This window comes from Xyrauchen texanus, chromosome 6 (genome assembly GCF_025860055.1).
Source record: "Xyrauchen texanus isolate HMW12.3.18 chromosome 6, RBS_HiC_50CHRs, whole genome shotgun sequence".
Classification (NCBI taxonomy): Eukaryota; Metazoa; Chordata; class Actinopteri; order Cypriniformes; family Catostomidae; genus Xyrauchen; species Xyrauchen texanus.
The window spans coordinates 27468638-27482841 of record NC_068281.1 but is presented as its reverse complement, the minus strand read 5'-3'; the positions used below and the strand labels follow the sequence as shown (position 1 = coordinate 27482841).

The window sequence follows — 14204 nt, the reverse complement described above, 5'->3', positions numbered from 1 at the left end:
GCAGACGCCACAGCATGAGCCAATAAGCATGAAAGCTTCAGTAGATACATTGTGCGTCATGTCCATTGTTATCTTAAGAGTTACCACTGGCCTCTGAATGTTAGCGGTGTTGAATATGTCCTAATATTACAAAATAGTTGCCTCATATAGTTTAAGCACTAAGTAGCTTTTTTTATGTAAAACATAAAACAGGAAGGAAACCAATAGTTTCTGCCTCAGATCAAAGATAATTGTTATCTTTAACTGGAAACCCTGTTCCCTAGGCCATTTGATATTTGAAAGTGTCTTGTTGGCAGCAGTAATAGCATCGAGTAAACAAGTTTTGGGTAAACATCAACTTAAAAAAAAACATCAAAAATATTTGAGTGACTGACAGATCAGAAAACATTTGAGACATCCTCAGTTGGAGATAAGAAAGATAAAGACAGTGCATTTATTTGAGGAACTATATATTAAGGTGGTGTAATTATAAACAAATCTTTTGTTAAAACGTAGGCCTACGAGATAATTTAACATAGGCTATAGAAGAACATTTAATATATGAATCATCTGAAATAGGTATATAGATATAGCCAATATAGTTTTATTTTTTAGTTCTTTCAATAATTTATTTGCTTAGCCTATTTCAGGTTTCGGAAATACATGGATGGTATTTTATTGTTTTCAAGCTTAAAATTTTGGATTTGGTATTTTTAGTGCCACAGTAAATATGAATCGTGCGCATGTTTCATTCTGTGTCAGTCTTTTGAGAAAATGTTTAACACATTAGTGATAGTTCAACCCCCAAAATATACAAATCTGTCATCATTTACTTACCCTCACGTTGCTCCCGTTTGACTTTCCTTCACCCGTGGAACACAAAAACAGATGTTGAATGTTCAGTCGCCATTCACTTTCATTGTATCTTTTCCCCATACAATGAATAGCATAAATGATGGTGACTGATGCTGTCATTCTGCATATAATCTCCTTTGTGTTCATACGTGTTGTTGCTTTGGAACAACACGGTAAGCAAATGATGACAGAATTAATTTTATTTGTACTATTATATTATTTTTGGATGAGCTTTCCCTTTAATCGAATTATCTTCTGGAATTGAGAAACTCGAGCGTCTTTGTTTATGGTTAACAACAATAAATGAAATCCAGTCAACTCTGCCAAGGCGTAGCCTATAACGTAAATCTGAAACAAAATTAGGCCTATAGGATGTTTCTTTTTTTATAGGAAGTCAGTTAATATTTAATTAGTTTGGTAGCCTATAAGCTCTTGAGTCAGCGCCAATACGCAGTGATGGCAAAAGTCATACAGCAAATAATGGCTTTCATTATTTTAACTGTGAATGTTAACAGAATAAAAACACCCAACAGCTTGATGTTTAACCCCTTGATACAGTAAACATTTAAGTATAGGCCTATAAACAAAAGTCAGCTTTATTTATTTAAATAGGCTACTCAATGGCAGTTTTGCAACCACCTTATAAAATATAAATACTACGCGTGCTATGTATAAATAAAAAAGCGGGAAAGACAAATAGACTGGGTATACCAACCGGCTCGACAAGAAATATAAAATAGTGCATTTTCACTGGATTATTAGGCTATTGGCCTTTTGTTGTTGTTGTTGAAATGTTCACCTTAGTTGCACGATTTCCATTTTGTTTTTATTATTATTTCCTTTATTAATTTGTAGGCCTATAATTAAATTAATATAATATTTTGACGGGAAGCATGCATCGTAATGTTTTAAAACACTTTCATAGGCTACTTATATATTTGGAATAAGAGAAAGTATAGCCATAAGATGCAGTAGCCTATTTCCACGGAGAGTCAGTCTCATGTAACAAATCAATAAAGTTAGATTTGTTTTCATTGCTTCTTCAGAAACAGTGAGTATCGAAAAGCAAGGAAGAACTGTAATGTTTTATCAGCAGGATACATTGTGCTGATATGATGCATAGTTTTTTTTTGTATTAATTAATTAAATCATTTATTATTTATTTGCAATTATCAATCCCTTAACACTGGGGAACATCGGATACATACAAAATATACATTTTATATATCCACAAGGAAAATTGTCTGTTGCCTATATATATATATATAGGCTACATATAAATGTCGAACAAGCTCATTGCGCTTGACTGTGACATACCAGGCTGACAATTTAAATTCTATTAAATATTGTGACGTCAGCTATCGCACACTTGTCGGATTTTTGTCCACTCATTTTGTTTGATGTTTTATAGATAAATGTCATGTGACACTTTTCATGACATTCGTGAAATTTTAATTTTTCGATTTAGATCAAAAGGCTCAAGTCGTTTGCATGTTATCTGTAGGCCAATTCCTGACCTCATCTAATTTAGTCCACTAATCAATCTTGTGGCACCAGTAAAAAATCAGTAATCAATAGAGCCATTAAAGTTAGAGCCAATATTGGAAACAACAGGAGCGGAAACACATCCCGTCTGAACATGACAGTTTATGAGAGATCTGCGCGTTAAATGTAAAATACAATTCCCTTTAATTGTCTTCATGTGCTAAGATGAATATGAGAGAAATGTTAGGCCCACCCCCCATGTTTTAACATATTTTTTTCCACTGTGGAAAAGGTTGCCCTGTGAAAATGTCAGGAACTTTATATAAAGGGAACGCAGTAGCGGATCCTGGCATAGGCGATATGGGCGCTAGGGCGGCAACGTGGGGCGGCACCACACCTAATCTATTGCCCCTGCACAGAGACGTGAGAAACGTGCCCCGAGTTGTTCCTCTAGGCTACTCAGCATAAAATGCTCTAAATGATTAGGATTATAGATGTTCAATGCATTCTTACATTCTGAACAAACACAAGATAACCATAATCAACAGTATATGTAGGCTACACCATGACACAACTCAGTGGTCTTGAGAAACTAAATATCAACTAATTGCAGATCTGACAAAGTCATTGATGATTTTGCATCAATGAAAACCAGGAAGTGAGGGTTAAATTTGAAATGAGGAATTGCACAGGCAGCTAAATATTCCACGATTTTCTTTATTAATTGACTCTATGATTTAATTAAGTTATGTATAAATAATGTACATGTATATATATATATATATATATATATATATATATATATATATATATATATATATATATATATGTATGTATGTATGTATGTATGTGTGTGTGCGTGTGTGTGTAGTTACTTCATTTCTATATTCAGTTATACCCAACAACTAAAATTCTCTCTTCATTTAATCACCCTCATGCCATTCCAGAAACATGGTTTTCTTTCTTTTTCACAATGTAACTGACGATTTTTAGAAGAGCATTTCAGTGAAGGTTGGCCAGAACTTTGAAGCTCCAAAAAGCACATAAAGGCAGTAAAGTAATCCATAAAACTCCAGTGGATTAAAATCTAAAGAAGTGATATAGGTGTGGGGGAGAAATAGATTGATAATTCCTTTTTACTCTAAATATCCATTTACACTTGCAGATCTGAAAGTGAAACTAAAGAAGTTAAGGGTGACGATGTCGGATCTCGCCTGGGAACAAAGTAAGCCAGAACCGCCACTGGGGGAATGCAATTAACTCCAAGTTGTTTCTCACGAGTTTTCAATATAATAACACCCGCGTATCCATTGGGATACGACCATTATGATGAGTCACATCTGTAGTCTGAATAGACTGATTCAAATTATTTAAAATCAATTATTTATATTCTTAAATATGACACTAAATCTCAAGAACAGCGATGTTCTTTGGAATTTTCAACGTGCTGTCTGACCAACTCGACTAATAAACAGTGTAAATGGACTGGATTATGCATTAGCGATAGTTTGTGGGAAACTCGTGGTAAGTGAAGAAGCTGCTGTAAGGTTAACGCTTATGCCTCGCGTTTCCATCCGCATGCTGAGCTTCTTTGTTTTCGCTGAAGTGTCTGAATCAAAGCTGCTGACGTCATGGCAGGCAGACTGCGCGTGTGGCTTGCAGCTGAACACAACAGCCTGAACGAGTAGAGAGAAGAAAAAAACACATTTATCCCTCTCTGAACATCCAATGGAAACGCACAGCTACACTACAGTTCTCAAGGTAAATGTAGCTCAAACTGTCTGTGAAATATCTAAAAACTAAAGCCTGAAGTACAGCTATTTAATCTCCTTTGAATTAACTGAGATGCATTTGTGACTTAATAGAAAAATCAATTCAGTGAGTAGGCCTATAAACTGTTAAAAAGACTATACAAATTCTACTAAAGTATGCGGTTGCTGTGGAATGGCTTTCCAGTTGAGTTAATTTATGCACTTCAAAATAACAGTCTTCTATAATTTGCAGATCAGATGTTGCGCATGGCATATAGGTTTACAACACAGCTAGATGGCATTCACTGTTCTCATGATCTCGTGAAGCTGAATAATAGCAATTGTCTTGCTGTCATTTGATTGGTGTACAAGAAGCCTATCAGGAAACCCAAGAATTGTATCCATGAGTAAAGTACAAATTTACTTTTAATGCACCGGGTGCTGGTTGGCCTAGAAACTTGTCGGCTACCGGCACAGTGATTTTTAAATGAGACTTTTGATTAGGTGGGGTTATGGAAATGTTATAGGTCACGTATAGAATGTAGACTGTAGTTAATAAGTATGAGGCATATAATTATCAGCTGTGTTCTACGCGTTATTTCGAAGGGGTCACATATAGCCCAGGAGTTAACGCCAAGGCTATAATAACCCCTTCGAAATAACGCGTACACAGCTGATAATGATATGCCCCATACTTATTAACTACTTTAGTTAATTCAAAATGAGTGCTTTGTTTATTACGAACGGCTATACAATAGGATTGCATTGATTAGAACGTTCAGACATTGGGCTATCTATTGACAATTATTTAAAATTATAATTTTCTTGGCAAAATAAAATAAATCAGCGTTTAGTTGGAAAAAATATATATTTTTAATAAAGAGAAAAATAAAGAGATGAATCCTCTTGACTACATTTCCGCTTCACACCATTATGCATTTTTTTTTTATAAGTAGCATAATATTTTAAATAACCATTCTGCTTGTCGTGCAAATAAGTAAATAAATACATTACATTCTGCATGCAATTGTTTGAGCAAAAAGGAGAAGCGCATGTCTAAACAGCGTGGCTTGGCGAGGGTTTTTCCTCATATGGGTGGTGAGGTCTGACAAAGACATCCGTCAGAGGGGTACCCTGCTATTGATGATAAACCCCACTACTAATTCCCAGGCTACCCGTAAGGAATGAGATCACGTGATGGAGTGGGGCGGTCGAACTAAGCCATTTTGGGGACTGTGTCAGTTTGCACTGAACCATCAGACACTGTGTTATTCAAATCACTGTGCTGAAAAACTACGCCTCTGGAATTTACCATCTACAGCTGAAATCTGTGGACTAATCTGTGAACCAAATCGGAAAGTGTCTGCAAAGAGTGAGCTACCGTAACCTATGTGCAATTGCTCAAGAAGGCCACAATGAGCACGGCGGTTGTACGTTAGAGCCATTGACAGCGTTTGCAGCTCATTCCAAGATGGCCGCAACGGTTGAATTCATTTTTTGCTGATTGACTCTCAAGTTTCATTGTCTTCTATAACAAAGCTAAGAAGCCATCGGCAAATATACTGGGTATGTATGTTTGAGTGTACAAACATTGCGGGGGGTGAGAGCTTTTCTGACATTGTTTTCATTTTCTCTCCTGAGACAAGAGAGTAACAATGTTGCCTCTTGACTGTTTCCAGTAGGCTGCGTACGAATTTCATTAAAATGTTGATAAATTTTTCGGAAAAGCATTCTATGACATATGTTAATACAATATGCATTCCGGCGGGTATTTAATCTATGTGAAGCTGAAGTATAATGTTCTCTTAAAGTTGTGTTTATAACCTAAAAAGTCGGCGCGCGCTGGAAAACAACAGGCGAGTTGGGTCAAGTGTGAACGGGTGACCACATTCATACATTTCTTTACGATCGAAAATCAAAGATTAGTTGTCTTATTTTATATACATGTTTAGTATTGAGAGTGCAGATTGAGGCAAAATTAGGCTTGTCATGTTGTAATGTCGTCTAATAATTTTATGAACTTAAATCCATATGCTTAATTGTTGTTAGCTATACCTCCTAAGCGGCAACACACGATATCACTATCCCTTTATTTTGAGTCGGTTAACTTAGTGTACATTTATTTTGGGCGTGCTCATTATTGTTTATTTGTCCCCGAATGTAACTTCCCTTGCGTGTTTCTAATTCTTTTTTTTTTTTAAATAACACCAAGCATTGTTTCGAGTGTTATCTTTATGGACACGTCAGGCTGACCAGTCTTTTTCTTTTTGGTATGCAGTACGATAAGTCCTCATTCCAAAACCTGATTTTACAAAGGCATTTTCCCCTCTTTATTCTGATCGGTATATAGCTTTTAAAGTTATCATTGTGATGAATCAGTCAGTTGTTGACTAAATATGTGAAGCGACTCACCTCCGATGTCAGAAGATCATATAAATAATGTTGATAGCTCTAGAAATAAAACAATGTTAATAAAATCTAAAGTTTGTTTATAACCCGAAATGGATATCTAGTTCTCTGTTGGCAAATCATCCTTCTCTCATTGTAAAATATGTATAGTGCTGTTTTGACACTTTCAGACCTTTCACTTTTTATAAATCTATATAGGCTACCCTCTTACAGGTTTTTGCCACACTGCAAGTTTTCTGTATTTAATGGCCATAAGAGCGGGTCTGTTTCGATGTCAATCAATCAATCAGTCATAAAATACTTGCAATCTTTCGGATTGATTATATAATTTATAAATTTGCGTCTTCTCAACACGAGTTCTGTTTTCCAATGCATTAAGTGTTGCTATCAGACTCATCTTCTGTATAGTTCAGTAGCTATCATTATTAGGCTAAACCACATTGGTTAGTCTTAACCACATTGGTTAGTCTTGTGTATTTTCACTAGTTGGACCAAACTAATGAGACTGTTTTATAGGCCTGGTTGGAAAACCAAAGCACACCCCTTTTGCCTTTGCAGGACACGTGGCTACCTTGTTTATTTAATCCACAGTCCGATTTAGGCTACATATTGCTTTATGCAAAATAATATAATGCAGTCGATCGTAATCCCTGAATGCAGTCTGTGCTTATTGAAGATCTGATAATAAAATGTCTTATCTTGGGTTTTCGATTTGTTTTGACTAATTTTTCTTTCTGCAGTCTTGAACCGACATGATTTTCGGTTTCTGCTTTTGTAGATCGACGCTATTCAGTTCTAACATTGTAATGCAGCCTAGTAATGATATTTCTTTTATATATCAAGCATTTCTTTGGCACGGTTGGTCCTGTGTCATATAAGAAATTAAGAGACTTTAGACAAGCTTGGTTTCGACAAAAGAGCCATAGCGGTCATATAGTGCGTTGGATTCGAGCCATTTTGCACGAGAAGGATTTATAATTTAACGTGCGCAGTTACAGGATATTGATATTTTCATGAATATTTCCCACACTGGCTACCGATACCGGAGTCGAGAGATAGCGGGATCACAGCATCGAGCATTCGCGCTTCCGTTGACTATCCCTTGTTGAAGAAGATATCGTCACGGCAAGACACCTTTTATTTGCTATAAATCTTGGACGCTGTATGTGCTGATATTACGGTTGTACGACGTGTTTAAATAGGTGAAAGTGAGCAGTGCTTTTTAAACAATAGTGTGTGGTGCACACACATCTCGCAGCCTCATGAGGGGCTTGGACTCGGGACTGTGCAAAATGGCAGCCACGTTCAAGTAGCTGCATGCTTTTTAAGCGAGAAACACACGAGGAGAGAAAATGAGTCGGACTTTAACGCTAATTGATTGTGTTTATGCTCATTTGTAATGATCAGGACAATCTGCGAATCCGTCGTAGAATGCGAATCCGTTTTGACTGGCACAATGCCAATTACAACCCGTCGTCATGGCAACAATAAGTGTGGGCATTTTGGCTTTCACTCTTACCCATACGCATCCCTGCGATGAATGAAACCCATTTCACTACTTGTGTGTGCTCTCTTCCATAACTGTCAATGAGTTTAGAATAAAGCGAAAGAGACGTTGGCATAGTTAATTATTATGTCGGTTATAATTGTCGGGGAACATGTTAAAACAGCAGGTGCGTTTTGCTATTGTCGCATTTGTTCCTTCATGTGCAAATGAACGTTATTTGTCTACGACTCTATGATTTTTTCTATGGGCTGTTTTAATTATGGCTTTGTTTGGTTATCAGGACCTCTAACTCACATGGCAATGCACCGAACAACAAGAATCAAGATATCGGAGCTAAATCCTCATTTGATGTGCGTTTTATGTGGAGGATACTTCATTGACGCGACCACCATTGTTGAATGTTTGCATTCATGTAAGTCCAAATCATAGCTAATCTACATGATTTGCTTTACAAACGTTGATAATTCAAGCAGGTTTTTATTAGGCTATTAAAACTGTTTTTAATTCGATTGTTGTTTTCACAGTCTGCAAAATGTGCATTGTGAGGTATCTGGAAACCAGCAAATATTGCCCTATTTGTGATGTCCAAGTCCATAAAACAAAACCTCTCCTGAATATCAGGTAATGGCTGGGGTTTATGTGTGTTTTGATTCATTTTTTTTTCATGCTGATTTTGGTATCATTTTTATTTAAAGAAGAAGCCATGTTGCTAGTGTATTCCGAAAACTGAGTAAAGCTTTGAAGTTCTGTAATTTTTTGAAGGCATAGCTTTTTTACACCTGCAAATGTAGTCAATGATTATGACTTCAGAATACTTGCTCAGAGTAACCCATCAAAACAACCTTGATATATTCCAGGTCAGATAAGACCCTTCAGGATATTGTATACAAGTTGGTGCCTGGTCTGTTCAAAAGTAAGTCTTTTCACTTAATTTAATTAGGCCTGCATTCATTAATTTAGTTTCTGCAAGACAATGGTAAATATATATATATAATGCTACCTTAAGAAATAATGCTGTCAGGTAAGTTTATTTATTGTGTTTTTGTAATTTAGATGAAATGAAACGAAGGCGGGATTTTTATGCAGATCATCCTTCAGTTGATGGTAAAATGTGAAGACACTTAATTCATAAGCAATCTGATTCTTTATATATATGACACCAGTGAGTACTGCATCAATATAATTTTGTGAAATTCTTTCTCTGTACATTAGCTACTAATGGTTCTAATGAGGACCGAGGAGAAGTGGCTGATGAAGACAAGAGAATCATAGCAGATGATGAGATCATCAGCTTGTCCATTGAGTTTTTTGATCAGAACAAGTAGGTTCAGTTCAACATGGTGTCTAAATTTAAGTTGTGCCGTTATCAATAAAAACAGTGTTGCTTTTGAGGTGTTAATGAAATAATCATGCCAAATAAACCAGACATGTGACATTTATACATTCTATTCATCTTTTCATCTTGAAATTTACAGGCGTGATGGTAAAGATGGGGAAGAAAAAGAAACTACAAAAGAGGTAACAAGTTTCATAATAAATGAAAAATGTCTCAGTGATACAAAATACAAATACAAAAAGACTAAATACAAAATGTCTCAGTTTTATGGGATATAGTTGATGACTTAAAATCTTGTAATTTCATAATTTTTATAGGCTAACGTTAAACGGTACTTACAATGCCCAGCTGCTATGACTGTGATGCATCTCAGAAAATTTCTCAGAAGTAAAATGGATATACCATGCACCTTTCAGGTAATCTTGTTTACATTCACTTTCTAAATTATTCAGTTTAATCTCTCTAAATATGTTTATGATGTACATTTTAAGCACAAATGTCTGTTTTCAAACACTTCATGCTGCACTCTGTGTTTTAAGAATGTCTAAATATGAACTTCTTTAGCAAGATTGTTTTATCTTTCAGATTGAGGTTATGTATGAAGATGAACCTTTGAAAGATTACTATACTCTTATGGATATTGCTTATATCTACACATGGAGAAGGGTAGGAGCAGTCTTTGACTCAAAACATTTTTCCACAGGCTTTCAAATCCTCAATCCTCATATTAATTACTTTCATTTTGGTTGGTTTTAAAGTGGAGGTAATAACAGGTGTTGATATTTTACAGAATGGGCCCTTGCCATTGAAGTATAGAGTTCGGCCTGGCTGCAAAAAGATGAAGTTAAGAAACCCAAGGGATGATATTACTGGTGGCAGAAGGCCTGATATTGAAAGTGACTCCAGCAGTGACAAACCAAACAGCCCAGCTGCTGCCGCACCCTCCACATCCTCTCTCCCCAGCCCAAGCACTCCTATCCAGTCTCCACATCCCAACTTCCCACATATCTCCACAGTTAATGGAGTCTCTGCCAAAGTTGGCCCAAACGGCCAAGCTCATTTCAGCAGCAAAGTCTGCAAAGCTTCTCTTAATGGCTCCAACTCACTTGGGTGAATTGCTATAGATGCCAAAGCCATCAACCCCATGCAAACAGAGCTGTGATGTAGATGCTTTCTTTATAAACCACCTCTCAATTTTTTATATCATTTTTAAATGGCTATATTTGTTTTGTGCGCGCGTGTGTGTGCGTGCTTGCGTGTGTGTGCGTGCGTGCGTGTGTGTGTTTGTTTTGTAACATCATTGATTGTGTTATATTTTGTACTGGCTTAACTACTATTGTGAAGAGTAGCCTACTTGAGGGAAACTCAACAAGGTGAATGTATCTAGGTATTTTTTTTATAAACTCTTGTCTTATTTTAATTTTTTATTGTTATTTTAGATTAGAACAACAATGTATGAAAATTATTTGCTTGTCCATGAAGTCAACAATAAAACTTAAGGCAGCATGCACAATGTTTTGATCATCCCGGAATTGCTCATCTTAAGGGTATGGATTTTATTCAGTTGATGTGTCTAAACCCAAACTAATTTTGTATAACTGAAGTACATGTATACCTGATTATCAAATGTGAAAGATTGCATTCTTGTAATATTAGGAATGTTGTATTTTAAGGGCAAAATGCGGCGACAGTAGGCCTATTGTTCGGATAAACCTATGATTTCTTTATTTACCACGTGCTCGTCAAACAATTCAGTATTTGTTTCTCAATATTTCCCCCCTAAATATTTATCTTATCACGCGAGGATATAGGTTGTTGCCAGAATATTTCGTACTCTTATAGCCTTAAGTTGATGTTCTTTCTGTTTTCAAGCGGTTATTTGTTAATGTCAATATATATTTTACCGTTGTACATTATGAAATCCTTGTCCAAATAAACATTTGACTTTTTTTTTTTTATTTATAGTAAATTCATTGTTTGGACTTCATTAAACAAAACCACTATGACTCTTTTCAGTGTTATAATATAATGAGCACCGAATGCGGCCTTGATCGAGTCGGCAGGTCAGGCTGTTTGAAACCTTTTTGTAACAGCACTAATAAACCGGACTAAAAGTATCGACTGGGTTAATAGGCTACTTTATAATTACTGGTAAGGATCTGCGATCTGATATTTCTTTTCATAAATGGTGGCTTTGGAAAGCGGAATGCGTGTGTTGGTGAACTTGCAAGATCGCTAAACAATTAGTCTTCATTAAAGAACAAGGACGTATTTTTGCCATGGCCTCTTGATCAGTCTGAGCAATAGATCTGACCATAAATAGTTCAAATAAAAAATAATGAATTGGAAGTAGTATCTCCAAAAAATATGCTCATGAGACCGTTACAGATTAACGTGATTAAATTATTTAAACAAAATAACTGGCTAAATTACCTCTGAAAAAATTATTACATTAATAAACTCTTAATTGAATAATAATCCACTGGCCTATGACGCTTGCATGCTTGAATTTGCGGCTTAGCTACGACAAATCGAAATACGGAATATATAGGCTATGTAGTTTATTTATTTTTTACGTTAGGGCTATGTATTTATTTAAAAAGAAACACAGAATAACTTCAGAAAAATACACTTGTCTTTGTTCAAATCCTTTGAAGTTGACATCACACAGCGACGAGGCGCACACTGTTAATTGTCTAAGTTGCTCCAGATGTCATTTTAATGATATTACATTTAAATCGAATCAATCACACAATATCTTCAAGCGTATTTGGGCTTATGTGAACCTTTTGGAGTAGGCCATGTCTTGCAGATTATCGTAGATTATTAATAGCAATGTGGATAGTGAAGAAAAATGTATGATAGGCCTACTAATAATAAGATTTAACATAAGTGTTATACAAAAGCGTAATTTTTCAGGCACAGAAGTAATGAATCTTCTTGGTTGATGACTTTTTCGGACAGTCCTGACAAACAGAAATGACACGTCCAGGGGCAAAACTAATCTGTACTGCTTTCCATGTTGTTTTAAAAAGGATAACTGAAAATAAATACGCCATTAGATATCAGCCTTATGGAAAAAGTTTCACGGATGTAGTGCCACATCGCTTTTTCAAAAAACAATAGGCCTAAAGAAAAGCGATATACCCTCGTCTGGTTGTACACGTGTAGTCCTAATGCAGCCGAGTCTTTTAACTGTTTTATTGTGGAGTAGCTATTGTTAGTAACTACAGTGCAATTGTTCATATTTGGATATATATATATATATATATATATATACCCAAGTAAAACCAGTTTGCATTTACCAAGAGACACAACAAATTGTTTTGTATGTCCACTGGGTTATGAAAAACACACTTTAGGGGAAGCACCTCATAATGGGGTGTCTTGTGTAGGTAAGAATTTAAAATTATTTATGAATATTACAAATATTGACCAAACAGAGCAAAGCATCATTTTATTGAGCAATGCTTATGGGACAGAGTGCTCTTAAATATTTTAGCCTACAGCACATACACACAAGAGCAGCACACTTTCATGACATAAGTAACAACAGTTAAGACAAGTAGACTGACAACTGATTATATCTTCCTTTGACATGGATCACATTTCCTTTTTCCACTTTTTTTCTCTCTCCCTCAAATATTCACCCGAGTATCAAACTCACATTGCACCATCAACATGGAAAGATGTTTAGGTCAAATTACAACACATGAGATCAGAACTTCAACTGTATACAATTTTAGACAATGCGAAAAGAGATATTTGGATCAAGGCCCATAGAAATGAGAGCCTTCATCTCCACTGTGTCTTCATTAAGATTCAAATGTGCAATACAGACATCAAATTCAAAAGGACCAAGAAGGAACAAGACAGGATTACGTGTTTATAAAGCCTCTTGTTGCGCTGAGATGCACACCAAGACTTCCACTGAAATTTGTCCTAAAACTGACATTGTTCATAATCCTTGTTCGTTTGTAAATGATAGGGCAGAAATTAAAATATAGCAACAAATATCTGATATCACCATCAGTCTCAAAAGAGTTTCAAACCAAAAATAACTTTAGCTATCACAACAGAGAATCAAACTGATCTATGGCAAACTTGATCATTTTAGTTCAGTTAATGAAGCTGTTAGCAGGAACATTTGAGTCTTCACTGTACATACTAATAGTAATCTCAAATCTCTTAAGTTTACTCAACTTAATCTTACATTTTTACTATTCTTACTAGTTTTAATTAAGTTACCATTACTCTCTAAATCCTAAAGTTGTCATTATTCAAAACATTTAAGTGGCCCTAATTAAAAATTACTTTAAATGTCACATTTTGGGATCATAACTCAAATATATGTTCTTATATGTTAGCTTCGAGTACTGCTAACTCAAAAGAATCAAGTACAAAATTGCCGCTGTGCGGAATACCCATAAACCCTTGCGCTTGAATAAATTATGTTTGTTTGGTCAAAACAAGGGAACTTATGTAGTAAAATAATAATATTTTATTTAAAAATGTATTTAGTTTTAATTCTTATGACTATTGATGTTGTTTTTTTAAGCTGGTTGATAGTTGAGATTTTTGTGAATTCACCATAAGGGTGATTAGTTTTATTCTGGTGAACTTGTAGCCAGTTAAGTTTAAGCCATTCTTCTTTACTCATATTTTACAAAAGTGCAGATTTATGTTCACCAAGAAGCACTGTGTAAAGTCCAGTGTAACATATGGCTAACCTAGAGTCTCGTCATAATTTCCCTTATACTGTATGACACGTTATAACCCAATTTAAACAATTAAATCAAAACAACAATACTAGAATCATAGACGAGTAAAGCTTACTTGTAACAAGTTAACATTACTTTTTGTTCAGTTTACTTGAAAATTA

At 35.4% G+C, this 14204-nt stretch overlaps 1 protein-coding gene across 1 annotated transcript; it reads left to right on the top strand.

Annotated features, from left to right (window-relative positions):
* Window positions 1-5293: 5293 nt before the first annotated feature.
* Window positions 5294-11250, top strand: LOC127644733 (polycomb complex protein BMI-1-B-like). The gene is made up of 10 exons (XM_052128070.1): window positions 5294-5636; window positions 8267-8398; window positions 8511-8607; window positions 8844-8899; window positions 9040-9090; window positions 9199-9307; window positions 9462-9504; window positions 9640-9738; window positions 9908-9988; window positions 10113-11250. The coding sequence occupies exons 2-10, from the start codon at window positions 8281-8283 to the stop codon at window positions 10434-10436; spliced, it is 978 nt and encodes a 325-aa protein (XP_051984030.1). The 5' UTR covers window positions 5294-5636; window positions 8267-8280; the 3' UTR covers window positions 10437-11250.
* The last annotated feature ends 2954 nt before the right edge of the window (window positions 11251-14204 follow it).